Source organism: Chlorocebus sabaeus, chromosome 20 (genome assembly GCF_047675955.1).
Source record: "Chlorocebus sabaeus isolate Y175 chromosome 20, mChlSab1.0.hap1, whole genome shotgun sequence".
In the NCBI taxonomy this organism is placed as follows: domain Eukaryota; kingdom Metazoa; phylum Chordata; class Mammalia; order Primates; family Cercopithecidae; genus Chlorocebus; species Chlorocebus sabaeus.
This window is the reverse complement of record NC_132923.1, coordinates 84,206,045-84,232,622: the sequence shown is the minus strand read 5'-3', so window position 1 is coordinate 84,232,622 and position 26,578 is coordinate 84,206,045. Positions and strand designations below refer to the sequence as shown.

Genomic DNA, 26,578 nt, shown 5'->3' with positions numbered 1-26,578 from the left:
AGTGTCTGTGTCACCCAGGTTGGAGTGCAGTGGTGTGATCATAGCTCACTGAAACCTTGAACTCCTGGGCTCAAGCAATCCTCTTGCCTCAGCCTCCTGAATAGCTAGAACCACAGGCACATACTACTGCATGAGGCTGTTAATTTTTTTTTTTTTTTAAACAGAATCTTGCTCTGTCACTCAGGATGGAGTGCAGTGGCGCTATCTCTGCTCACTGCAACCTCTGCCTCCCGGGTTCAAGCGATTCTCCTGCCTCAGCCTCCCAAGTAGCTGGGACTACAGGTGTGTGCCACCACACCTGGCTAATTTTTTTTATTTTCAGTAGAGATGGGGTTTCACTGCATTAGCCAGGATGGTCTTGATCTTATGACCTGGTGATCTGCCTGCCTAGGCCTCCCAAAGTGCTGGGATTACAGGCGTGAGCCACTGCACCCTGCCTAAGTTTTAAATTTTTTTAAGAGATAGTTCTTGCTATGTTGCCCAGGCTGGTTGTGAACGCCTGGCCTCAAGTAATCCTCCAGCCTTGGCTTCCCAAAGCATTGGGATTACAGGTGTGAGCCACTGGGCCCTGTCGAAAGAGATCTTTCTATGACATAAGACTCACAGTGATACATCCCTGCTGAAAAGAACCTTCATTTCTTGGTTTAAAGACCATAGCCCTTACTGTGGCCTACTAGGCTCTGTGTGATCTCACTCGTGCCTGCCTCTCCACCTTCCCTCCTCATCCGTTGTCCTCTCTGTTCCAATCAAAGGAGACTTCTCTGTTACTCAACGCACCATGTTCCTTTCCCCATAGGACCTTTACACTTGTACCTTGCTTCATTCTGGCCAATTTCTACTCATTCTTCAGCGCTCAGCTCAAATCTCCCTTTTTCTGGAAAGCCCTCCTTGGCCCTCCAGGCTAGTTTAGGTGGTACTCACAATAGTAATTTTAGAGCTATTTATAAATTATTTAATTCCTGTGTCTCCCTGGATAGAGATCATGCCCCTCCTGTTCATCCCTGCCTAAGAGGCACCTAAAGCAAAACTTGGCATAGAAAATGTGCTCAGGAAGTTTTTGTTGAATGATCACAGGAGTGCTTAGCCCTTACCACATTACATGAAATCACCTGGTTTCTCTCACACCAGCCTGTGAGTTTCTGGAAAAAACTCACAGCCTGTAAGTACAGGATCCAGCCCCATGCTTGACATTTCATGGGCTCAGCAGGGGTTTTCTGAGCAGGGGAGACATTGTGATGTGTTGACTAGTTCCCCCATCACTGAGGACTTAGGACAGACACCAGCTGCTAGGAGTGCTGTTAGCACAAAGCCTTTAATGTCAGCTTCTCCACAGACAGGGCCATCTTGGCCCTTGTTGCACCCCTTGCCAGGTGGCCCCACATCCAAGGACTGATAAAGGCAGGGTGACCTGACCATCTTAGCTCATCTGATGGGCTACTCTAGCTCCAGAGTCCCTGTCGAGTCAGCTAAGACTGTCTTGGGGCCTGCATGGAGCTCACTACTTTCCCCCTCTGCCACTCCCATTCCCTCCCATCCTTCCCACGCGTTGATCCCAAGGGTGCTCCCTCATAAACATCCTGCACTCCAATCTCCATCTCAGAATCTGCTTCCAGGAACCTAACCTGCAACAGGCCCTCGGTCCTCTCTTCTCCCTCTCCCAGCCATCACTTTCAGGGAACATGCATTCATTCACCTCAAGTTTCCAGACACCATTCAACTGTTAAAAGTGTTTCGCATCCGTTTTTCTATTACTTCCATCCTATACTGACTAGGTGGATCAAGAAGGGGAGTTCGCTCCACTTAACATGTGGAGAAACTGAGGTCGGAGTTGGCGTGTGACCAGGCCAGCCTAAGGCCACTGCACGAATGAGAAGCTGAGCTCTCAGATTTTTGCCTCCCTTTCCCTGCCAAGTCGCTGCATCCTGGGACAAGAGGGAGCCTAACTGAAACGAACTCCGGTCTAAGGGGACAGAATCCTGAAACTCTGGCTCTGGGGTCCGGGGCAGGGGGTAGCTGCCTCAGGACAGACGGGGAAACTGAGGTCCAGAGCCAGACATCCACCGCCTGCAGAGGAGAACCAGAACGGGGCGCGTCCTGCCTTGCGGGTCGAGCGGCGCCAGAGCCGTCTCCTCCCGCCCCCCGCGCCGGATCCCCCCGCCCCGTCTTTGCCCTCGCGACGCCGCCACCTCAGGAACAAGCCATGGTGGCGGCGGCGGCGGCGGCGTGGCTGCTCCTGTGGGCTGCGGCCTGCGCGCCCCGGGAGCAGGACTTCTACGACTTCAAGGCAGTCAACATCCGGGGCAAACTGGTGTCGCTGGAGAAGTACCGCGGCTCGGTGAGTGCGCAGGGTCTGGCGGCGCCGCGGGGCCCGGCCTCGCCCTAGCGGGGCCTGCTGGGGGCGCCCCGCAGCCCGGGCCCCCGCGCGGTGTGGCTCCGAGGGCGCCCCAGCCGCGCGACCGCCAAACCCCGGCCCCCGCCCCACTCGGCAGTGACCCCCGGCGCGGCGCCCCCATCCCGCGACCCGCCTGGCCCAGCCCGCGGCTACGTGGCACGGCCCTGGCGTGGAGGAAGCCAAAGCGCTCGCAGTCGGCGCCCACTTTGCTACCGGCAGCTTTGGGCAGCGGGGTCCAGACTTCGCCGAGAGGCCGGGTGCCCGGCCTTTGCCATTCACGGGTGGAAAAAGTAAACGTAGCATCGTGCGGCCTTTCCCTCTCCCCTCCCCACTTTCCGCATCTGAAACGGGCAGTGGCTGATTCGGAGTCCACTGAAGAACACTGTGGAGATGAATGTGCAGGGCAGAGGGTGTTATTTCAGATGCACGGAGACCTCACACGGATCATCCTTGGGAGAGGGCACAAAGACCCAGAGAGGGCAGGCATTCGCACAAGGTCACATTACACTAGAAAGACGGGGTCCGGAAGAGAACCCCACAGCCACATCCAGGGTCCTCTCTAGGCCAAGTCCTTAGATGGCAGCTCAGGGGCACAGTTAAGAGTCATCCAGGCTAATTGCCCCCTCCTTACCAAGAGGGACCCTAAGCTCAGAGAAGACTTCGGAGAGGAAGGGTATCTGGGTTGAGTTTTTGAACACGAGTGGAAGCAAACAGAAAGAAGGGTGGTGAGTGGTGGGGCCAGGAGTTCCAGCTGTTGTGCTTCAAAGAGTCTAAAGCTGGAGGCTAAGAGTGGTGGAAGATGAGGCTGAAAGGATTGGCAAGGGACCAGGCGGGACCTTGAACACTACATTGAGAGGCCTGGATGTCACATGTGCAATGAAGAACTCCCAGAGTGGACCTCTTCAGGATAGACCTGGGGACTCTTGTGTGAAATGGCTGGGGAGTTGAAATCTAATGAACAGGTAGGCCAGCGTCCAGTTTTGGATGAACCACACAAAAATGGATATCAACATTTTTCTCCTGGGAGCAACACCATCTTTAGTGAAGACCAGTACTCTATAAGCCTTGAAATTTTCGATTATGCTGGGAGTCCTGGGGGCAGTAATCCCTGTCCTGACTGTCCCCCAGAGTGTCATGAGTTTCAAATGAGATGACGGCATGGATGTGGATGCACTTAGTAAACTCTGGAGTGCTCTGCACCTGTGTTTGGTGGATCCCAGCAGGAACTTCATTTAGAACTCTGGACAAAGAACCAAGAACAGGGCCCATTCCAATTCAGGCCTCCTGTTCTCTCTAGGGCAGCTCACCAGAGAGCCTCAGGTTTAGCGTCTGATCAGCTCTGCTACTTACTAATTCGTTGTTCATTATTGAACACCTACTGTATACTAACTAGATACTAGGCCAGCCCCCGGGGATACAGTGGTGAACAAAACAGATACGTTTCCGCTAAATGGAGCTTACATGGGGTGAGGAGAAGAGATAATAAACAAGGAACTGAGAAATGCACAAGGTAATTCCTAGTAGTAGTAAGTGCTAAGACCAAAATAGAAGAAGGTCACACAACTAGTAAGAGAATTAGAATTTGAACCCAGACAGTCCAGCTCCAGAGTCTATGCTCTTAGTTGCCAAGTTCAGCAGTAAACCAGTAATCCAGAAAAGCTGTAATTGGTGCTGAGTTAACCCAAGCTAGGCCTGCTGCTTGGGCAATATGCTCATTCCTTCACCTACAAACATTTACTGGCTCCAACTACATGTCTGACACTGGGTCCAGCTCTGGTGACATAGCCTTGAGCAAGATTGATATGGTTGATGCCCTCAGGCTAATTGGGACTATAGTCATTTAGACCAGTATGGATGAATGGCTGACCACTTGGGAATGTGTGGGGTTATGTATGTACTGGTAGGCCTGAGTGTAGAGTGTGTGTGTGTGTGTTTATGAATGGTTTATTTGTTTACTACTTCTGTGTACAAATCTGAGTCTGTGTCTCTGCTTGTATATGTACATATGTAAATTAATTGTGTACTTGGGTGTGTCTGTCTGTGTTTTGGTTTCTAAGGACCAAGCTTTTTGGTTTCAGGGTTGGAACTAGAAGCCAGATTTCCCCCTTCCAAAAGAGTGGGCAGACATGCAAGGTGTGAGTTAAAAGTAAGCAAGCTTTGGCCAGATGCAGTGGCTCACGCCTGTAATCCCAGCACTTTAGGAGACTGAGGCAGGCAGATCACAAGGTCAGAAGTTCAAGGCTAGCCTGGCCAACATGGTGAAACCCCGTCTGTACTAAAGAAATACAAAAATTAGCCAGGTATGGTGGCGTATGCTTGTAATCCCAGCTACTTGGGAGGCTGAGGCAGGAGAATTGCTTGAATCTGGGAGGTAGAAGTTGCAGTGAGCCAAGATCACGCCACTGCCCTCCAGCCTGGGTGACAGAGCAAGACTCCATCTTAAAGAAAAAAAAAAAAGGCTTTAATGTTCTCATTGCCCAGGGATCCATCGGGGGAAAAAAAGGAAGAACCCTAACTGAGGAAGGGAGTTAAGAATCCCAGTTTTCACCATTCCAGGCAGATTATGGTGTATGCTGACCTCAAACTGAGGAGGTTGTTCTAATAGCCAGTGGCCCCAGGCATGGATCCTTTCTCACCTGGTGGAGATAGGGTACAGGAGGTACAGCTCAGTAGTTCAATCATCTAGCCCAGTGGTTCTCAACTAGGGGTGATTACTCCCTTTAGGGTACAATTGGCAATGCCTGGAGACATTTTTTATTGTCAAGACATTTTTTATTACATCTAGTGGGTAGAGGCCAGGGGTGCTGCCAAACATCTGACAGTGAATAAACAGGACATCTCCCTAACAACGAAGAATTATCTGACCCAAATGTCAATTATGGAGGATAGGGCTAGACTGCCTACCACAGGGTAACGTTTAAAATCCTTTAATAATATATACCTAGAAGCTAAAAACATAGCATTTGAGCCAAAATTCTAATCACAGTATTATAATCAAGGTCCATTAGCCAGCTTTATATTTATTGCCTAAAGTCTTTAATAAATTTAGGGATTAGTCTAGTGATAAAAGAAAGTGGTAGGCCAGGCATGGTGGTTCATGACTATAATCCTAGCACTTTGGGAGGCTTAGTTGGTAGGATTGCCTGAGGCCAAGAGTTTTTGAGTCCAGCCTGGACAACATGGTGAGACCTGTCTTTACCAAAAGTAAAAATTTAAAAATTAGCCAGGTGTGATGGCATGTGCCTGTAGTCCTACCTATTTGAGAGGCTGAGGCAGGAGGATCACTTCAGCGCAGAAGTTTGAGACTGCAAACTGTTGCGGGGATGTCCTGTTATGATCATGCCATTGCTCCAGCCAGGGACCTTGTCTCAAAAACAAAACAAAACAAAAAAAAGTGGTATTGGTTCTCTGGAGGTGGGGGGGACAAAAAGGGATGAGGGTTCTTTTCTCAAGAAAACCTGTGTCTGTCTATGTTCCCATGCAGGCGTTTGTGTTTGTGTGCACACTTACTCATTCAGCTGAAACTTACACTTTTTCATATGCCAGGCCCAGAGATGAAGTGGACATAGCTCCTGCCCTCAGTAGGTTCACATTCTAGAAGGGAGACTGACACATATACAGGCAACCACAGTGCAGAGTGGTGAGTGCTAGCTGACTGAGCCAAAAATTGAGCCCAGGTCTGCCTTTTTACCCCCTCTTATCAGCTCTCATTATGTGCTCGCCAGTATGTGTGCCTCTGTCTGTGGATGTGCTGCGTGTGTGGGCGTGTGTGGTGTTTGCTAACGTATGTTTGTATCATGGCGCGTGTGCATACCTATTTATGTATGTTGTATAATTATGTTCACAGATGTTCATGTATGTGTGCACATACCTGTAAGCCCCTGAATGTTTGATTTCATATGTGCCTGTCTGTGTGCATGTGTTTGTGTATGTGTGAGAGCACTGGACACACATTTACATATGTGTACACAGTGTTCTTGTATGTGTGAGGCAGTATTAACTATTGAGGGAGTCACATATGTGGATGTGTCAGGGCATGTACAGGTTCATGCCTCTTCACTGGCTTGTCTGGGCTTTGTTTTGTTTTGTTTCTGTCATACAGGTATCCCTGGTGGTGAATGTGGCCAGCGAGTGCGGCTTCACAGACCAGCACTACCGGGCCCTGCAGCAGCTGCAGCGGGACCTGGGTCCCCACCACTTCAACGTGCTCGCCTTCCCCTGCAACCAGTTTGGCCAACAGGAGCCTGACAGCAACAAGGAGATTGAGAGCTTTGCCCGCCGCACCTACAGTGTCTCATTCCCCATGTTTAGCAAGATTGCAGTCACTGGTACTGGTGCCCATCCTGCCTTCAAGTACCTGGCCCGTAAGTCGTGGTCTCTTCATCCCCTCACACCTCCCTGGCTGAGGCCATGGCTCCCTGGGCAGCAGAAGCCACTGGCTGGCTGGGTGACCTGAGGCCCTTCCCCTTCCTGATCCTCTCAGGTGGACTAATGCTTTGTTCCAGCACTAATCTTTGAGGAGCGTGGAGGCAGGTACAAGCTGAGGGTTATTCCTGCCTAAGAATATCTCCATACCTGCTGCCTCTCACTTCTCCCTCGGAAGTCACTCTTTTGGACTTTTCTGGGATCCTGTTTTCACATTCAGGGGCTCCTAGAAGGAGACATTTAAGTCAGTGTGAATTAGAGGAGTTTACGGACATATGATGGAGAAACCAAGGCATAGACAGGGGATGCCACCTGCCTGGAGAAAGCTGACCAAGATGGCGGACAGGCATCTCCACCCTGAGTCAGCGGTGGAGTGTGTAGGCCATGGAGGGAGACCTTCTGAGCTAAAATACCAGATCTTAATATTTGAGAACTAGATCCCTTCTCCAGCTGCAGAAGCCTCAGAGCTGCAGAACGGGGTCATGGGCTAAGGTTATCATTCTGACCCTGTTTCTTCCCTCAGGCCTTCTCCTTTGGAGGCCCCATTTTTGCCTTTTCTCACTCCGTGCTTCTGGTGGCCTTTGTATCCCTTGCCACCACCCCACCCTGCAACCCATTCACCTGGAGGAGTAAATGAGAAGCAACAGTGCAGCAAACAAAAGGTCCCTTACTGGGGCAGGTTTGCGTTTTGCTCTGTGGCTCAGTCCTAATGTTTATTTTTTTCTTTGTGTTCTTTTATTAGTTCCTTCCCAGTTTGCACAGTTATAGATCAAACCCGGCCTTGCTTTTAGAAGCACCTGGGGAGCTCTTAAAAATGCACAAGGCTGAGACCTACTGAAGCAGAGCCCAAGAATCTTTATTTTAAGCACTCTCCTGCTCCCCAGTGATTGTGATGAAACCAGTCCATGGACTAACATTTGGAAACCATTAAAACTGAATTAGAGAATAGGGTGTAGATTATTCGGTAGTTCGAAGTCATTAATAAAGGAGGATTTGATACCACTTTATCAAGCACGTCACAGAATCCTACAGCAGTCGTTCTCAACCTTGGCCCCACTTTGGAACCTCCCAGGGGGCTTTTGAAAAATGCTGATGGGCCGGGCGTGGTGGCTCAAGCCTGTAATCCCAGCACTTTGGGAGGCCGAGACGGGTGGATCATGAGGTCAGGAGATCGAGACCATCCTGGCTAACACGGTGAAACCCCATCTCTACTAAAAAATACAAAAAACTAACCGGGCGAGGTGGCGGGCGCCTGTAGTCCCAGCTACCCGGGAGGCTGAGGCAGGAGAATGGCATGAACCCGGGAGGCGGAGCTTGCAGTGAGCTGAGATCCGTCCACTGCACTCCAGCCTGGGCAACAGAGCGAGACTCCATCTCAAAAAAAAAAAAAAAAAAGAAAAAAGAAAAGAAAAATGCTGATGGCTGAGCCTCATCCACAGAGATTCTGGTTGGAGTGGTCCGGGGGTGTGGACTGGGCATCAGGATTAGCTGCCACCAGGGAAAGATGGACACCAAGAGTGAAATCCCAGGAGAGGGTACGCAGGGTAGCACACTTTGCTCTCCTTCTTCCTTTTTCTCTAGAGACTTCTGGGAAGGAGCCCACCTGGAACTTCTGGAAGTACCTTGTAGCCCCAGATGGAAAGGTGGTAGGGGCTTGGGACCCAACTGTGTCAGTGGAGGAGGTCAGACCCCAGATCACAGCGCTCGTGAGGAAGCTCATCCTACGGAAGCGAGAAGACTTATAACCACTGCGTCTCCTCCTCCACCACCTCATCCCGCCCACCTGTGTGGGGCTGACCAATGCAAACTCGAATGGTGCTTCAAAGGGAGAGACCCACTGGCTCTCCTTCCTTCGCTCTTATGCCACCGGTCCCATCATTCCTGTGGAGGAAAAATTCTAGTATTTTGATTATTTGAATCTTACAGCAACAAACAGGAATTCCTGGCCAATGAGAGCTCTTGACCAGTGAATCACCAGCCGATAAGAACATCTTGCCAACTAAAATGTGTGGCAAATAGAAGTATATCAAGCAATAATCTCCCACCCAAGGCCTCTGTAAACTGGGACCAATTATTACCTCATAGGGCTGTTGTGAGGGTTAGGATGAAATACCTGTGAAAGTGCCTAGGCAATGCCAGCCAAATAGGAGGCATTCAATAAACAGTGTTTGCATATAAACCAAAAAATAACTTGTTATCAATAAAAACTTGCATCCAACATGAATTTCCAGCCAATGATAATCCTGGCCAAAGGTTTAGTTGTTATTTCCTCTGCATTATTTTCTTCATTACAAAAGAAATGCAAGTTCTTTGTAAAAATCCAAACAATACCTCATGATATAAAATAAAAATGAAAATATCCTCCTCATTTCCCATCGTCTCGCTCCCTAGAGGTAAACAGTGTTAGCAGTTTGGTACAAAGGCTGCCAGGCCTTTGGTTTTTTTTTTTAATTAAGCCAATCATTATTGCCCAATAAGAATTCACTGAGTGACGGGGAGCGGTGGCTCACACCTGTCAACCCAGCACATTGGGAGGCCAAGGTGGATGGATCACCTGAGGTCAAGAGTTGGAGACCAGCCTGGCTAGCATGGTGAAAACCCATCTCTACTAAAAATATAAAAATTAGCCAGGTGTGACCGGGCGCAGTGGCTCATGCCTGTAATCCCAGCACTTTGGGAGGCCAACGCGGGTAGATCACCTGAGGTCAGGAGTTTGAGACAGCTTGGTCAACATGGTGAAACCCCATCTCTACAAAAATATAGAAATTAGTCGGGAATGATGGCAGGTGCCCGTAATCCTAGCTACTCGGGAGGCTGAGGCAGGAGAATGGCTTGAACTCGGGAGGCAGGGGTTGCAGCAAGCTGAGATATCGCCATTGCACTCTAGTCTGGGCAGCAGAGAGAGACTCCGTCTCAAAAAAAAAAAAAATTCACTGAGTAATCCACTAGTCAAAAGTACACCTCAATAACAAATAGGCAAAGGAGATGAATAGATAGTTCATGGAAGAATATAGATGGATAATAAGGATATGAAAAGATGTCCAGCCTCATTCAAGTTCAAAATTTTTTTTTTTTTTGTGATGGAGTCTCACTCTGTCGCCCAGACTGGAGTTCAGTGGTGCAATCTCGACTCACTGCAAGCTCTGCCTCCTGGGTTCACGCCATTCTCCTGCCTCAGACTCCTGAGTAGCTGAGACTACAGGCGCCTGCCACCACGCCCGGCTATTTTTTTTATTTTTTATTTTTTGTATTTTTAGTAGAGACGGGGTTTCACCGTGTTAGCCAGGATGGTCTCGATCTCCTGACCTCGTGATCTGCCTGCCTCGGCCTTCCAAAGTGCTGGGATTACAGGCGTAAGCCACTGCGCTTGGCCGAAAGATTTTTTTTAATGATAATACCCCTGGTTGGCAGGGATGTGAGGAAATGGACATTCACATAAACTGTGGTATGATAAACGGCACAAGTGTTCAGAGGGTGATTTGGCAATATCTTTTAAAACAAAATGTTCATACCTTTTGTTTTTGCTTTTTGTTTTGAGACAGGGTCACACCCTATTGCCCAGGCTGAAGAAGAGTGGCTCAACATAGTTTACTGCAACCTTAGCCTCCTGAGTGGCTAGGACTGCAGGCACATGCCACCATGCAACAGAGTGGGACCCCAATTCTACAAAAAAGTATTAGCTGGCCATGGCAGTGCATGCCTGTAGTCCCAGCTATCAGGAGGCTGAGGTGAGAGAATTGCTAAAGCCTGGGAGATCAAGGCTGCAGCGAATGGTAACCATGCCACTACACTCAGTCTGGGTGACAGAGGAGACCTTGCCTCAAAAAAAAGGTCTGTGAGTAAATTATGGTACAAAACCAAATTATAAACTAATATGATTATTAAAATGAATGAATGAAGTCTATACATGCTACCATCGAAAGTTGTCCAAAAGTGAAAAAAGGATAAGTTGTAAAACAGAATGAACCCGGAAAAACCAGTATGAATAAGTGTAATGTTTTTATTAAAAATTTACAATGTTGCTGGGTGCGTTAGGTGGCTCACACCTGTAATCTCGGCACTTTGGGAGGCAGAGGTGGGAGGATTGCTTGAGCCCAGGAGTTCAAGACCAGTCTGGGCAACATGGCAAGACTGTGTCTCTGCAAAAAAAATTTAAAAATTAGTCAGGCGTGGTCACTCACACCTGTAGTCCCAGTAACTCAGGAGGCTGAGGCAAGAGGATTGTTTGAGCCCAGGAGGTTGAGGCTGCAGTGAGCCATGTTTGCGCCACTGTACTCCAGCCTGGGCAGTGAGAGTGAGACCCTGTCCCAAATTTTTAAAAAATTTACAATGTTAAGTGGGAAAGAAAGAGATAGAAAAAAATATAGACCAAACTCTTAGTGGTGGTTGTCTGTGAGGGGCTGAGGTAGGATAACAGGAGTCATTTTCATTAAGTTTTTGTAATGTTTGAATTTTGTATCTCAAATCCATATTTCACCTTTATATACATGTGGAAAGGTGGCTAAAAATTGGGATGCAGCCTGGGCAACATAGTGAGACTTCATCTCTACAAAAAATCAAAAAATTAGCCAGGTATGGTAGTGCACACCTGTAGTCCCAACTACTCAGGAGGCTGAGTCAGGAGGGTCACTGGAGCTTGGGAGTGCAAGGCTGCAGTGAGCTATGATCACACCACTGCACTCCAACCTGAGCAACAGAGCAAGATACTATTTAAAAAATGGGGTGATGGGTCACTGGTAGATAATTCATTGGCCAATAAGAATTTCAGGTGTACTTTATCCAAGGTCACTCTTCTAGAATTCTGGAGACTCAGATTCAAGTCCTGGTTGTGCCCTGACAGCAAATTCTTCCCTCTCTGCTGTCCTCCATTTTCTCACTGGACAATGAAAGGGTTAAACTGTGCTTAGAATTTTCAGAGTCTTCCTTCATGGTATTTCTCAAAAGCTAACAAAAGTAAAGTGAAGGCTTTCCATGGGGTGCCCACAGCCCCTCCTACAGGCCTCTCAGCTGCCCTTACACACCCTCCTCTTAGCTGCAGCTCTGCATGTGCTCGTGTGCATGGACACACACACAATGAAGCCCAGCTCGCACACATGTTCACATTGGACATGTGGGAACCACAGTCTCCTGCAGCTACCTTCCTCCCTCTGTATCCACTGCCTCTGCCACCCATATGTATGCCTCCCCTCACTGTGCTCACCAAGACCATCACTTAGCGCCTTATCGTTAAAGCCAATGAATATCTCTCACCTTGTCCTCCTTGACCTCTCAGCTGCATGTGACACTGCAGACTCTGCTCTTCTCCCTGGCACATGCTCATTCCTTGGCATTCCTGCCTCTGTCTTCTCTTAGTTTCCCCCATCTCCCTAAGTGTTCATTAATTCTCAGTGTCAATGTCTCTCCCTTCTCTATCCACCGTTTCCCTGTTGGTCTTCCATGGGGTTCTAGTCTGATCTAGTTTCTCACCCCATATACCCTTCCATAGCCAGCTCATTTTTTCCCATGGTTTTGACCACCATCTACACCCTGATGACACCCAAATCTCTATATCCATGCAGGGCTCCCATCCACCTGCCTCCTGGACATCTCTACAGATACCTCAATTCAACATGGCCAGGACTAAATTCACCCTCATCTTTCCCCGACACATCTGCTCTCCCTTCCACTCTGCCTTGGCAGCCCCTGGAGCCTTCTCTTTCATACACGACTTACTTATCACACTCTATTCCCATCACTTAAGCAACTGCCCTCCTTTCCCTCTCCTGAGCACAGTGCTAGGCCCTTAATAGATGAAATTAAATGATGTCATAAGCCTCTGGAGCACCAACTCCATGCCTGCTCCTGCTTAAGCCCTATCTGGAAACCAAAGATGAGCAAGCCCTTTTCCCCAGAAATTTAGAGTCCAGCTGAGGACTTTACGCTCTCAGTTAGCCCTGCATTTCTATGGTCTTTATCAGCTTTCTGCTGTTCCCAAGCCCCCTGTAACACATGCAAGAGTTCCCTAGGAAAAAGTTACTTTAAATCCTTAACAACAGTTGTCTTAGTCATTGGTTAACCAGTATCTGCTAAGATCTTGGTTTTAAATTAATCCCTTGGTTATCAAATAACACTTAAGTAGTTAATATTTGATCATCTACTAACACCACCTTAATTACCTTCTAACACCTTATTTACAATTCAAATACTTTATTTATTAGGTTATATCTTAGGACTTAGTAGTTTAAAAGTATATGTTATGTCTTAGTTATTAATCAAATTTTCTTTCTTATTTAAAAAAAAAACAAAAAAAAAAAAACAAGGTCTTACTCTCTCACCCAGGCTGGAGTGTAGTTGTGCAATCACAGTTCACTGCAGCCTCAACCTCCTAGGCTCAGGCAATCCTCCCACCTCAGCCTCCTGAGTAGCTGGGACCACAGGTGCTCACCACTGTGTCTGGCTAATTTTTATATTTTTTGTAGAGATGGGATTATGCCATGTTGCCTAGGCTGGTCTTGAACTCCTGGGCTCAAGCGATCTGCTCGCGCCTTGGCCTCCTAAAGTGCTAGGATTACAGGTGTGAGCCACCATGCCCAGCCTTAATCAATATTTTAGTTACCTGATCCCTTAGCTATCTGCTGAGTTTAGAGTAGATTAGCAAGTCAGAAACCATCAGTTAGGAGTTTGGGGAAGAGGTCATTTCTGGATATGGAAAAGTACAGGCCTTTGTCTTTTGCTGAGCTCTCCTCTCACCCCAAACGATTCTCTTTCAACATCAACCGGCCCCAGGTCCTGAGAGAAAAGGAGGTCCCATCCTAATTTCTTATTTGTTTCTTTGAGCCAGGCTGGAGGGGACTTCCTGGAATGTTGTAACTGGAAGGGACTTTCATTCATCAACGAATATTTCTGGAGCACTGCATATCTGTCAAGTTCTCCCTAAGTTCTAACTATACATCAGCAAACAAAATGGGCATGTTCCCAGCTGCTATGACTCTTAGAGAATAGTGGAAAAGATAAACATTAAACAAATAGTTGTTCCGATTATGATATGATAACAATTATGATAAGCACCGGGATTATGATAAGTACAGGGATATGTAAGCACGTATAAAAGTGGCACTTGACCTATTGTGGGATTCAGAGACTTCCTTGGGGAATGACATTAAAGCTGAAAGTTGAAATTTTAATAAGAGGGGGAAAAAAGTAGGAAAGTCCTAAGCAGACAGAGTGGCTTGGGCAAAAGCCCAAAGGAAGGAAAAGGCTGATATGGTGGAGCTAGTGCTGCCTTGAGCCACATGATAAGGAGGACCAGAGAGGCAGGCAGATGCCAGATCATGCAGGGCCTTGTGGAATCTAAGTGAGAAATGATGTGACCTGGCCTAGCATGAAGCATCTGTCTTCTGTTGGTATGAGAAGATCTTCCTTAGGGTCCCAAATCTGACGGCCAGAAATAAACCCTGGGGCAGAGGCAGACATTGAACTACTGATAGAAGAAGGCTGCAGCTGAATGCAGTGGCTCACACCTGTAATCCCAGCACTTGGGAAGGCGGAGGCAGGTGGATCACCTGAGTTCAGGAGTTCAAGACCAGTGTGACCAACATGGCGAAACCCTGTCTCAAATAAAAATACAAAAATTAACTGGGGGCAGTGGCTTGTGCCTGTAGTCCCAGCTATTGGGGAGGCTGAGGCAGGAGAATTGCTTGAGCCTGGGAGGCAGAGGTTGCAGTGAACCCAGATCACGCCACTGCATTCCAGCCTGGGCAACAGAGCGAGACTCCGTCTCAAAATAAATAAATAAACAAACAAACAAACAAACAAACAAATAAATAAAAAGAGTAGGCTACTCTGGGGGCTGCCTGGAGGATGGGTCACCAAGGAGACACCTGTGGAAAGCAGGTAGCCCTGAAATCCCTCAGCTCTCTAGCAGAGCCAGCCAAGGGGTAACTGAGAAGGTTGCCAAGACCAGAGTCCCTAGTAACCACCTGCTTTCATGGATTCCTGGACACCCCTGGAGTGACTACATTGCAGATAGTCCCCTTTTTTTTTTTTGAGACAGAGTCTCGATCTGTCGCCCAGGCTACAGTACAGTGGTGCAAACTTGGCTCACTGCAACATGTGCCTCCCCGTTTCAAGTGATTCTCATGCCTCAGCCTCCCGAGTAGCTGGGACCACAAGTGCATGCCACCATGCCCAGCTACCTTGTTTTTGTTTTTGTTTGAGACAGAGTTTTACTCTTGTTGCCCAGGCTGGAGTGCAATGACGCTATCTCAGCTCACTGCAATCTCTGCCTTCTGGGTTCAAGCGATTCTCCTGCCTCAGCCTCTCGAATAGCTGGGATTACAGGCATGGGCCACCACGCCAGGCTAATTTTGTATTTTTAGCAGAGATGGGGTTTCACTATGTTGGTCAGGCTGGTCTTGAACTCCTGACCTCAGTTGATCTGCCTGCCTTGGCCTCCCAAAGTGCTAGGATTACAGGCATGAGCCACTGTGCCTGGCCCACCTTTTTTGTATTTTTAGTACAGATAAGGTTTTGCCATGTCGGCCAGGCTACTCTCAAACTCCTGGCCTCAAGTGATCCTCCTGCCTCAGCCTCCCAAAGTATTGGGATCATAGGCTTGAGCCATTGTGCCCCACCCAAAGACCACATTTTAAGAAAGAAACACTGCCTGAGTACAACAAAAAGTCTATAGCTGGCCAGGCGCAGTGGCTCAAGCCTGTAATCCCAGCACTCTGGGAGGCCGAGACGGGCAGATCACGAGGTCAGGAGATCGAGACCATCCTGGCTAACACGGTGAAACCCCGTCTCTACTTAAAAAATACAAAAAACTAGCCGGGTGAGGTGGCAGGCGCCTGTAGTCCCAGCTACTCGGGAGGCTGAGGCAGGAGAATGGCCTAAACCTGGGAGGCGGAGCTTGCAGTGAGCTGAGATCCGGCCACTGCACTCCAGCCTGGGCGACAGAGCGAGACTCCGTCTCAAAAAAAAAAAAAAAAAAAGTCTACAGCTTCCTCCCCACATACGCTTTAATCCCTGCATCTTATTCCTTACCTGTGGCTTCTACCACTTTGTGTGAGGATAGAGATTTGGTGGTTATAACAGGAACTCAGAGGAAACAGAGTCTCAAGTGAAGTAGAAGTTGATTTCTATCCCATGTGAAAGTCAGACCTTTACCCTGCTCTATGAACTCTCAGGGGCCGAGGCCTATAGATGTGCCATCCCTAGGATCTTGCTACCATCTGCATGACCCAAGATAGCTGACCACCTTGACCATATTCTTTTAAGGGCACTACAGCACATCTTACAGGTCAGAAGAACTTAGTCACACAGCCATACCCAGATCACTAAGAAATAAACTTTTTTTTATTTTTTATTTTTGGTGAGATGGAGTCTCGCTCTGTCGCCTAGGCTAGAGTGCAGTGGTGCAATCTCGGCTCACCACAACCTCCGCCTTCTAGATTCAAGTGATTCTCCTGCCTCAGCCTCCTTGGGACTACAGGCATGTGCCACCATGCCTGGCTAATTTTTGTATTTTTAGTAGAAACGGGTTTTACTATGTTGGCTAGGCTGGTCTCGAACTCCTGACCTTGTGATCCACCTGCCTTGGCCTCCCAAAGTGCTGGGATTACAGGCGTGAGCCACGGTGCCCGGTCCAAAACAAACTTTTTATGCTGTGTGGCCATGTGCCCAAATGAAAATCAGGGGTTCCATTAACACAGCAGAGGGGGAGAACAGATGTTGAGGGGCCATTTCTGCCCCACACCTTAACATCTTTCCCATCTCTCCTCTCTCCTCCTTTCTGCTGCATTCTGCCTCCATCTTCATTTGAGATTGTTTACTTTGGGTTTCTTTTCTTTCTGTTTTTGTTTTTTTTTTTTTTTAAATAGAGTCTCTCTCTCTCACTCAGGCTGGAGTGCAGTGGCGCAAGGTTGGCTTACTGCAACCTCCACCTCCCAGGTTCAAGAGCTTCTCCCACCTCAGCCTCCCGAGTAGCTGGGATCACAGGCACCCACCACCATGCCAGGGTAATTTTTTGTATTTTTAGTAGAGATGAGGTTTCACCATGTTGGCCAGGCTAGTGTTGAACTCCTGACCTTGTGATCCAGCTGCCTTGGCCTCCCAAAGTGCTGGGATTACAGGCGTGAGCCATCATGCCCAACCTGGGTTCCTTTAGAGCAGCCAAATTGCTATCCTTCTATCTACCTGTGATAGAAGCCACAGGTAAGGGTTAAGGTGTAGGGATTGCCCAGGCACAGTGGAAAAGCCCAAGCAGAAGGCCCCTTCTTCCTAATCCCTTAGAATATCAGTTCTCTCTTCTGATCACATGGCCAATCAAGCCCCACTCATCATTCTCCAGAGGGGAGTCCCAGGGCCACAAGAGACCTGGTATTCATGATGATTGCATGGGAAATACTTATATTTTAAAAATATTCATTGTTTATCTGAAATTCAAATTTAACTGATCATCCTGTATTTTATCTGGCAACCCTAATGTAGGGCTGAGAACCATGTAGTAGGGAATTGAACTAGATCGCCTATAGAACCCTCTTAACTCCCAGGAAACAAAGATTCTAAGATTCTTTTTTAAATTTGTATTTACTTAGTTTTTTAGAGACGGGAGTCTCACTATGTTGTCCAGGGTGGATTAGAACTCCTGGGCTAAAGCGATCCTTCTGCCTCAGCCTCCCAAGTAGCTGGGATGCATGCCACCACACCTGGCTCCTAAGATTATTCTAGTTTGCCTTATTCCTTCCAGTGAAAGCAGAAACTCTTCTTAGGATTATAGTAATAGAGTTGAGAACAATAACAGGTGAATCAACATAACAAATGACAACACCCACTTACTTGCTGTGTAACCTTGGGACCGTCACTTAACATCATTGAACATACATTGCTTCATCTAGCCAATGAAAGGAAACCAAGATTTCATCTAATAAATGCCAGGCACTGTGTAGACCCTTCCTTCTATGAGATCTCTTGCCTAGGACAATCAGACAAAATACTGTCTGAGAAGGCACTTTGTATGTGGGAATAGGCTGTACCAGATATAAAACAGTAACAGTGTTACCATTAGTATCATATCTATCTGCAGTTTATTTCTTTTACTGACCCTTAGCAGGAAAGAAGCTTCCTTAGTTCTATCATATTTTAGAGGAAGAACGTCGTTGTCCAGGACTCTAAACTATAGGGCAGTGGTTCTTTTCTTTCTTTCTTTCTTTCCTTCCTTCCTTCCTTCCTTCCTTCCTTCCTTCCTTCCTTCCTTCCTTCCTTCCTTCCTTCCTTCCTTCCTTCCTTCCTTCCTTCCTTCCTTCCTCCCTTTCTTCCTTTCTTTTCTTTCTTTCCTTCTTTCCTTCTTTCCTGTCTCTCTCTCTCTCTCTCTTTCTTTCTTTCTTCTTTTTTTTGAGACAGAGTCTTTCTCTGTCTCCCAGGCTGGAGTACAGTGGCACAATCCCAGCTCACTGCACCTTCTGCCTCCAGGGTTCAAGTGATTCTCCTGCCTCAGCCATCCAAGTAGCTGGGACTACAGGCTTGCACCACCATGCCCAGCTCATTTTTGTATTTTCGGCAAAGATGGAGTTTTGCCATTGCTGGCCAGGCTGGTCTGAACCCCCTGACCTCAAGTAATCTGCCCGCCTCGGCCTCCCAAATTGCTGGGATTACAGGTGTGAGCCACTGTGTCCGGCCAGAGCAGTGGTTTTTAACTGGGAGTGATTTTATTTCTTGGGGGATATTTGGCACTATCTGGAGACATTTTCTGTTGTTACAGCTGGGTGGTAGATATTACTGGCATTTAATAGACAGAGGCCAGAGATACTGCTAAACATTCTACAATGCAGAGAAGTGCTTCCCACAACAAAAAATTATCTGGGCTGGGTACAGTGGCTCACACCTATAATCCCAGCACTTTGAGAAGCCAAGACAGAAGGATCATCTGAATTCAGGAGTTCAAGACCAGCCTGGGCAACATGGCAAAACTCTGTCTCTACACTTAAAAAAAGGTTGGGCACGATGTCTCACACCTGTAATCCCAGCACTTTGGGAAGCTGAGGTGGGCAGATCACTTGAGGTCAGAAGACAGAGACCAGCCTGGTCAACATGGTGAAACCCGGTCTCTACTAAAAAAAAAAAAAAGAATAGCTGGGCATGGTGGTGGGTGCCTGTATTCCTAGCTACTCAGGAGGCTGAGGCACAAGAATGGCTCGAACCAAGAAGGTGGAGGTTGCAGTGAGCTGAGATCCCACCACTGCATTCCAGCCTTGGCCACAAAGCGATACTCTGTCTCAAAAAAATAATTTTTTTTTTTTTCCCAGCTGGCCATGGTGATGTGTGCCTGTAATTCCAGCTGTTTGGGAGGCTGTGGTGGGAGGTGCTTGAGCTCAGGAGGTCAAGGCTACAGTGAGCCATGATTGCACCACTGTGTTTCAGCCTAGGTGACAGAGAGAGATGCCCAATATCACCCACCAAGTCAGTTGCCAAGTAGCAACTGGAATCCAGGCTGATCTGGTCCCAAAGTCCTTGCCTTTCCCTATATTCCTTGTTTCCTGGACTTTGGTAACACTCCAGCAAGGCAGGAAGGATTTACAGCAAGCTTGTCAAACCTGTAGCCCATGGGCACATGGGACCCAGGATGGCTTTGAATGCAGCCCAACACAAATTTGTGCACTTTCTTAACACATGATTTTTTTTCTTTTTTTGCTTAAACAACAACAAAAAAGGCCAGACATGGTGGCTCAGGCCTGCAATCCCAGCACTTTGGGAGGCTGAGGCGGGTGGATCACTTGAGGTCAGGAGTTCGAGACCAGCCTGACCAACATGGAGAAACCCTGTCTCTAATAAAAATACAAACCCCGTCTCTAATAAAAATACAAAATCAGCCAGGTGTGGTGGCACATGCCTGTAATCCCAGCTACTCAGGAGGCTGAGGGAGGAGAATTGCTTGAACCTGGGAGGCAGAGGTTGTGGTGAGTTGAGATTGCACCATTGCGCTCTAGCCTGGGCAACAAGAGTGAAACTCCGTCTCAAAACAAAAAACAAAAAACAAACAAAACTCATCAGCTATTGTTAGTGTTAGTGTATTTCATGTGTGACCCAAGACAATTCTTCTTTCAATGTGGTCCAGGGAAGCCAAAAGATTGGACACCCCTGGTTTGCAGTTAAAGATACTAATTCTAGGAAAAGGCCATTCACCCAAGGTACAAAAGTCTTGGAGTAAGTTCCAGAAGTGGCTGATATCAGACTGAAAAAGAACCATGAACATGAAAATTGCTTAATAACGTGTGAAGTGTTGAATTCATGTTGAGATCAGAGAAGGAGGTAGGCAGAAGCAGTGTCTCCTTGAACTTTGGGGACAGGCATCCCCAGGACAAATCCCAATATCTACCATTCCTGACTGTATTTCTCTATTCTAGAGAAAGCAGGAGTCTGAGCTGTGATTCAAGAGTAAGGTGATGGCACACAGATGGTGCTCAATGAATGGTATACATACAGTCAAGACAGCAGATGCTGAAAGAAAGAATGACACGCTGAGAGTTGGTCACAGAAGAGCTTGCTGCAAGAGGGGTTTCTTCAAGCCAGGCATTGAAGAAATGGGACACTATTTAAGTAACCAGAAGGAGGGAAAATCATGTGGACAAAAACCTATGAAAGAAGGCTCCTTTTCCCAGACTAGCTGAATCGGAGGCTTCCTGTAGGAAAGAAGAGGTAGGAATAATTGGAGAAATAGGGAGAGTTCAGATTTTAGAGGTCAGACTGGAATAATTGGGGCTACTTCAAAAGCTCTGATCAAGTCTTCAGAAGAACTCTCTGTTGATAAATGTGTGGTGGAAAAGAATCAAGTGGTAAAAACACACAATTGTCCAGAGAAAAAAGAATAGCACAATTTTACCTCCAAATTCAAAAGAATTATCTTCAACATTATACTGGACAATGTAATAATGCAATAATAATACATAAAACACACCTGCTGAAAAGTAAAAGTACAACTGTCTTTATTCACAGACAACACAACCATGTACATAAAAAATTCTAAGTAATCTACAAAGAAGCTACTAGAACTAATAAGTGAATTTATCAAGATGACAAGATACAAGGTGAATATACAAAAGTAGATTGTATTTATATATATTAGGAACAAACAATTAGAAAATCACATTAAAATGCCATTTCAAGGCTGGGTGTGGTGGCTCATGTCTGTAATCCTAGCACTTTGGGAGGCTGAGGCAGGCAGATCACTTGAGGTTGGAAGTTCAAGACCAGCCTGGTCAACATGGCGAAACCCTGTCTTACTAAAAATACAAAAAGTTAGCCGGGTGTTGTGGTTGCACATGCCTGTAATCCCAGCTACTCAAGAGGCTGAGTTGGGAGAATCACTTGAACCCAAGAAGTGGAGGTTGCAATGGGTTGAGATCGCGCCACTGCACTCCAGCTTGGGCAACAGAGAGAGACTCTATCTCAAAAAAAAAAAATTAAATAAAAATTAAAAAAGAAACGCCATTTAGAAAAGCAACAAAAATAAGAAAAAGGGACAAATTTTACAAAATACTGTAAGTCCTACATACCAAATATAAAACATGTTGAGGTAAATTAAAGAACTAAATAAAAGAAGAGACAGGCCAGGTGCGGTGGCTCACATCTGTAATCCCAGTACTTTGGGAGGCCAAGGTGGGTAGATCACCTGAGGTCAGGAGTTCGAGACCAACTGGGCCAACATGGCAAAACCCTGTCTCTACCAAAAATACAAAAAAATTAGTCAGGCGCAGTGGCATGCACCTGTAATCCCAGTTACTTGGGAGGCTGAGACAGGAGACTAGTTTGAACCCAGGAGGCAGAGGTTGCAGTGAGCCAAAATTATGCCACTGCACTCTAGCCAGGGTTACAGAGCAAGACTCTGTCAAAAAAAAAAAAAAAAAAAAAAAAAAAAAAGAAAAGAAAAGAAAAGAAAAGAAAAAGAAAAAAGAAAGAAAGAAAAAAGAGATATACCATGTTCATGGATTGGGAAATTCAATATTAAGATGTTAACACTCTCCAAATTTATCTATTGATCCAAAGCAATCCCAAGCAAAATCCCAGCAAGTATTTTTGTAGTTGACAAACTAATTCTAAAATTTATATGGAAATGCAAAGGCCCTAGAACCACAAAAACAACTTTGAAAAACAAGGACAAAGTTAAAGGACTTACACTATCTGATTTAAAGATTTCCTTTTTTTTTTTTTTTTTTTTCCCCAGATGGAGTCTCTCTCTGCCACTTAGGCTGGAGTACAGTGGCCCAATCTCAGCTCACTGCGCCTCTGCTTCCTGGGTTCAAGTGATTCTCCAGCCTCAATCTCCCCAGTAGCTGGGATTACAGGTGGGCACCACTAAGCCCGGCTAATTTTTCTATTTTTTAGTAGAGATGAGGCTTCACCATGTTGGCCAGGCTGGTCTCAAACTCCTGACCTCAGGTGATCCACCTGCCTCAGCCTCCCAAAGTTATGGGATTACAGGCATTAGCCATCATGCCCAGCCTCAAGATTTACTTGTAAAGCCACAGTAATTAAGACAGAGTGGTATTGGCTTATGGATAGAAGGACAGACAAAGATTAATGAAATGGAATAGAGAATCCAGAAACAAATTCGACATGCATTGCTGATTTTTGACAAAGTTGTCAAGTTATTTCAATGGGGAAAGGCTAGTCTTTTCAGAGGATCGTTCTGCAACAACTGGATATCCATGTGTAAAAAGTGAACTTTGACCTTTGCTTTGCGCTGTACACAAAAGTTAATTCAAAATGGATCAAAGATATATATGCAAAAGCTAAAGCTATAAAACTTCCAGAAGAAAACGCAGAAAGAAATATTTGTAATCTTAGGGTAGGCGAAGATTTCTTTTTAAACAGACACAAAAGCTCTGACTTTAATAGGAAAAGGTGATAAAGTAGACTTTAGCACAATTAAAAATTTTTCTTTTAAAAAGACACTTTTTAAATAAAGGAAAATAAAAAGGCAAGCCCAGAGACTGGAAAAAATGATTTACAATAATATATTTGATAATGGGATTTGCATCTAGAATATATAAGAAGATTACAACTCAATAAGAAGATAAACCTATAGATTCAATGTAATCCCTATTAAAATTCAAATGTCAATTTTCACAGATATAGAAAAAGGTTCTAAAACTTATTTGGAACCACAGAAAAACTCTAATCAGCCAAGGCAATCTTGAGCAAAAAGAATAAAGCTGGTGGCATTGCACTACCTGATTTCATGCTATATTACAAAGCTATAATAATTAAAACTGCATGGTAGTGGTGTAAAAATAGAAATACTGACCAGTAGAACCAAATAGAAAGCCAAGAAGTGAAGTACACATTTTCTTCCCATTGATTTTTGACAAAGGAGACAAGACCACACAATAGGAAAAGGAAAGCCTCTTCAATAAAGGGTGTTGGAAAAACTGGATATTCACATACAGAAGAATGAATTGGTCTTACACCATATTAAAAAATCAACTCAAGGCCAGGTGTGGTGGCTCATGCTTGTAATCCCAGCACTTTGGGAGGCTGAGGTGGGCAGATCACCTTAGGTCAGGAGTTTGAGATCAGGCTGGCCAACATGGCAAAACCTCGTCTCTACTAAAAATACAAAAAAATTAGCCAGGCATGGTGGCGTACACCTGTAGTCCCAGCTACTTGGAAGGCTAAGGCACAACAAACACTTGAACTTTGGAGGCAGGGGTTGCAGTGAGCCAAGACTACACCACTGCACTCCAGCCTGGGAGACAGAACAAGACTAAAAATACAAAAATTAGCCAGGCATAGTGGTGAGAGCCTGTAATCCCAGCCACCCGAGAAGCCAGGGCAGGAGAATCACTTGAACCTGGGAGGCAGAGGTTGCAGTGAGCCGAGATCGCACCACTGCACTCCAGCCTGGATGACAAAGCAAGACTCTGTCTCAAAAAATAATTATTATTATAATTATAAAAAATTGCCCATGCATGGTGGTGCACACCTGTAGTCCCAACTACTTGGGAGGCTGAGATGGGAGGATCACTTGAGCCTGGGAGGTTGAGATTGTACTGAGCTATGATCATGCCACTGCACTCCAGCCTGGGCAACAGGCCAAGACCCTGTCTCAAAAATTAATAATAATAATAATAAAACAAAAAAGCAGGCTGGGTGCGGTGGCTCACATCTGTAATCCCAGCACTTTGGGAGGCCAACGTAGGTGGATCATGAGGTCAAGAGTTTGAGACCAGCCTGACCAACATGGTAAAACCCTGTCTCTGCTAAAAATACAAAAATTAGCCAGGGGTTGTGCCGTGCGCCTGTATTTCCAGCTACTTAGGAGACTGAGGCAGAAGAATCACTTGAACCCGGGAGGCAGAGGTTGCAGTGAGCCGAGATCATGTCTCTGCATTCTAGCCTAGTAGACAGAGCAAGACTGAGTCTCAAAAAAACAAACAAACAAAAAAAGCAAGGAAATAAGTTGTCTTCATAACATAAAAGTATGAGGTAGGTGAAGCAGCAAAGTCTGATGGAGAAGCTGTAGCAAGTTAACCAGAAGTTTTAGCTAAGATAATTGATGAAAGCGGCTACACCAAACAGATTTTCAATGTAGACAAAACAGCCTTTTATCAGAGGATGCCATCTAGGACTTTCATAGCTAGAAAGGAGAAGTCAATGCCTGGTTTCAAAACCAAAGGACAGGCTGTCTTTTATTAGGCATTAATGTAGCTGGTGACTGCCAGTTTTTTTTTCTTTCTTTCCTTCTTTTCTTTTTTTTTTTTTTTTTTTTTTTTTTTTGAGACAGGATCTAGCTCTGTCACCCAGGCTGGAGTGCAGTGGTGCAATCTCAGCTCACTGCAATCTCTGCCTCCAGGATTCAAGCAATCCTCCCCTCAGCATTCCAAGTAGCTGGGACTACAGGTATACACCACCATGCCTGGCTAATTTTTGTATTTTTTGTAGAGACAGAGTTTTGCCATGTTGGTCAGGCTGCTCTCGAACTCCCAAGCTCAATCGATCCACCTGACTTGGCCTCCCAAAGTTCTGGGATTACAAGCATGAGCCACCATGCCCGGCCTGAAGCCAATGCCTCTTTACCACTCAGAAAATCCTAGGGCTCTTAAGAATTTATGCTCAATCTGGCCAGGCATGGTAGCTCACGCCTGTAATTCTAGCACTTTGGAAGGCAGAGGCAGGTGGATCACCTGAGGTCAGGAGTTCGAGACCAGCCTGGCCAACATAGTGAAGCCACATCTCTACTAAAAACACAAAAATTAGCCAGGCATTGTGGCATGTGCCTGTAGTCCCAGCTACTTGGGAGGCTGAGACGGGAGAATCACTTGAACCGAGGAGGCTGAGGTTATAGTGAGCTGAGATTATGCCACTGCACTCCAGCCTGGACGACAGAGCGAGACTCCATCTCAAAAAAAAAAAAAAAAAGAATTATGCTCAATCTACTCTGTGCTGTATAAATTGAACAACAAAGTCTGGATGACAGCACATCTGTTTATAGCATGGTTTACTGAATTCTAAGCCCACTATTCAGACCTACCGCACAGAAAAAAGATTCCCTTCAAAATATTACTGCTCATTGACAATGTACCTAGTCAACCAATGGCTCTGATGGAGATGTACAAAGAAGGAGGTTAATGTTGTTTTAATGTCTGCTAACATAACTTCCATTCTGCAGTCCATAGATCAGGGAGTAATTTTGACTTTTAAGTCATATTATTGAATAAATACATTTCCTAAGGCTATAGCTGCCATAAATAATGATTCTACTGATGGATCTTGGCAAAGTAACTTTCATTTGCACTGCAAAACCAAAAACATTTCTGTGACTTGCTTTATTGTGATATTCACTTTATTGTGGTGGTCTGGAACTGAACCTGCGATATTTCCGAACTGTGACTGTATCTGAATACCTAATGAGTGCATGAAAAGATCTTTATCATTTGTTGGCCTGGCCCAGTGGCTCACACCTGTATTCCCAGCCCTCAGCCTCATTCCCAGGCTGAGGCAGGCGGATCAATAGAGGTCAGGTGTTCAAGACCAGCCTGCCTAACATGGTGAAACCTCTCTACCAAAAAATACAAATATCAGCCGGATGTGGCAGCGTGTGCCTGTAGTCCCAGCTAAACTACTCGGGAGGCTGAGGTGGGAGGATCACTTGAACCTGGGAGACGGAGACTGCAGTGAGCCAAGATTGCACCACTGCCCTCTAGCCTGGGCAAAAGAGTGAGACAGTTGAGACCCTTTCTCAAAAAAAAAACAAAACAAACAAACAAACAAACAAAAAGTCTTTTAGCCGTTAAGGAAACACAAATCAAAGCCACAATGAGAAACCACTTTACACCTGTAAGAATGCTAAAGTAGAAAATATTGACAATATCAAGTGCTAGTGAAAACATTTCTGCAATTTCTCTCTCTTTTCCCTCCCTTCCTCTTTCTCTCTTTCTCTCTCTCTCTTTCTCTCTTTTTTTCTTTCTTCATAGGACTGTTACCCAGGCTGGAGTGCAGTGTGGCACAATCAGCTCACTGCAGCCTTGAACTCCCAGGTTCAAGTGATTCTCTTGCCCCTGCCTCCTGAAGAGCTAGTACTATAGGCCTGCGCTACCATGCCTAGCTAATTTTTTTAATTTTTTGGGTAGAGACGGGGTCTCATTGTGTTGCCCAGGCTTGGCAATTTCTTATAAAGTTAAACATATATCTAACCTATAATTCAGAAATTCCACTCCTAGGTATCCAGCTAGGAGAAATGTAAACATGTCCTAAAACGAAGCATATTTGCAAAAATGTTTATAG

At 46.1% G+C, this 26,578-nt stretch overlaps 1 protein-coding gene across 1 annotated transcript; it reads left to right on the top strand.

Annotated features, from left to right (window-relative positions):
• The first annotated feature begins 1,926 nt into the window (after window positions 1-1,926).
• GPX7 (glutathione peroxidase 7) lies at window positions 1,927-12,375 on the top strand. The gene is made up of 3 exons (XM_007978737.3): window positions 1,927-2,335; window positions 6,495-6,756; window positions 8,399-12,375. The coding sequence occupies exons 1-3, from the start codon at window positions 2,201-2,203 to the stop codon at window positions 8,560-8,562; spliced, it is 561 nt and encodes a 186-aa protein (XP_007976928.3). The 5' UTR covers window positions 1,927-2,200; the 3' UTR covers window positions 8,563-12,375.
• The last annotated feature ends 14,203 nt before the right edge of the window (window positions 12,376-26,578 follow it).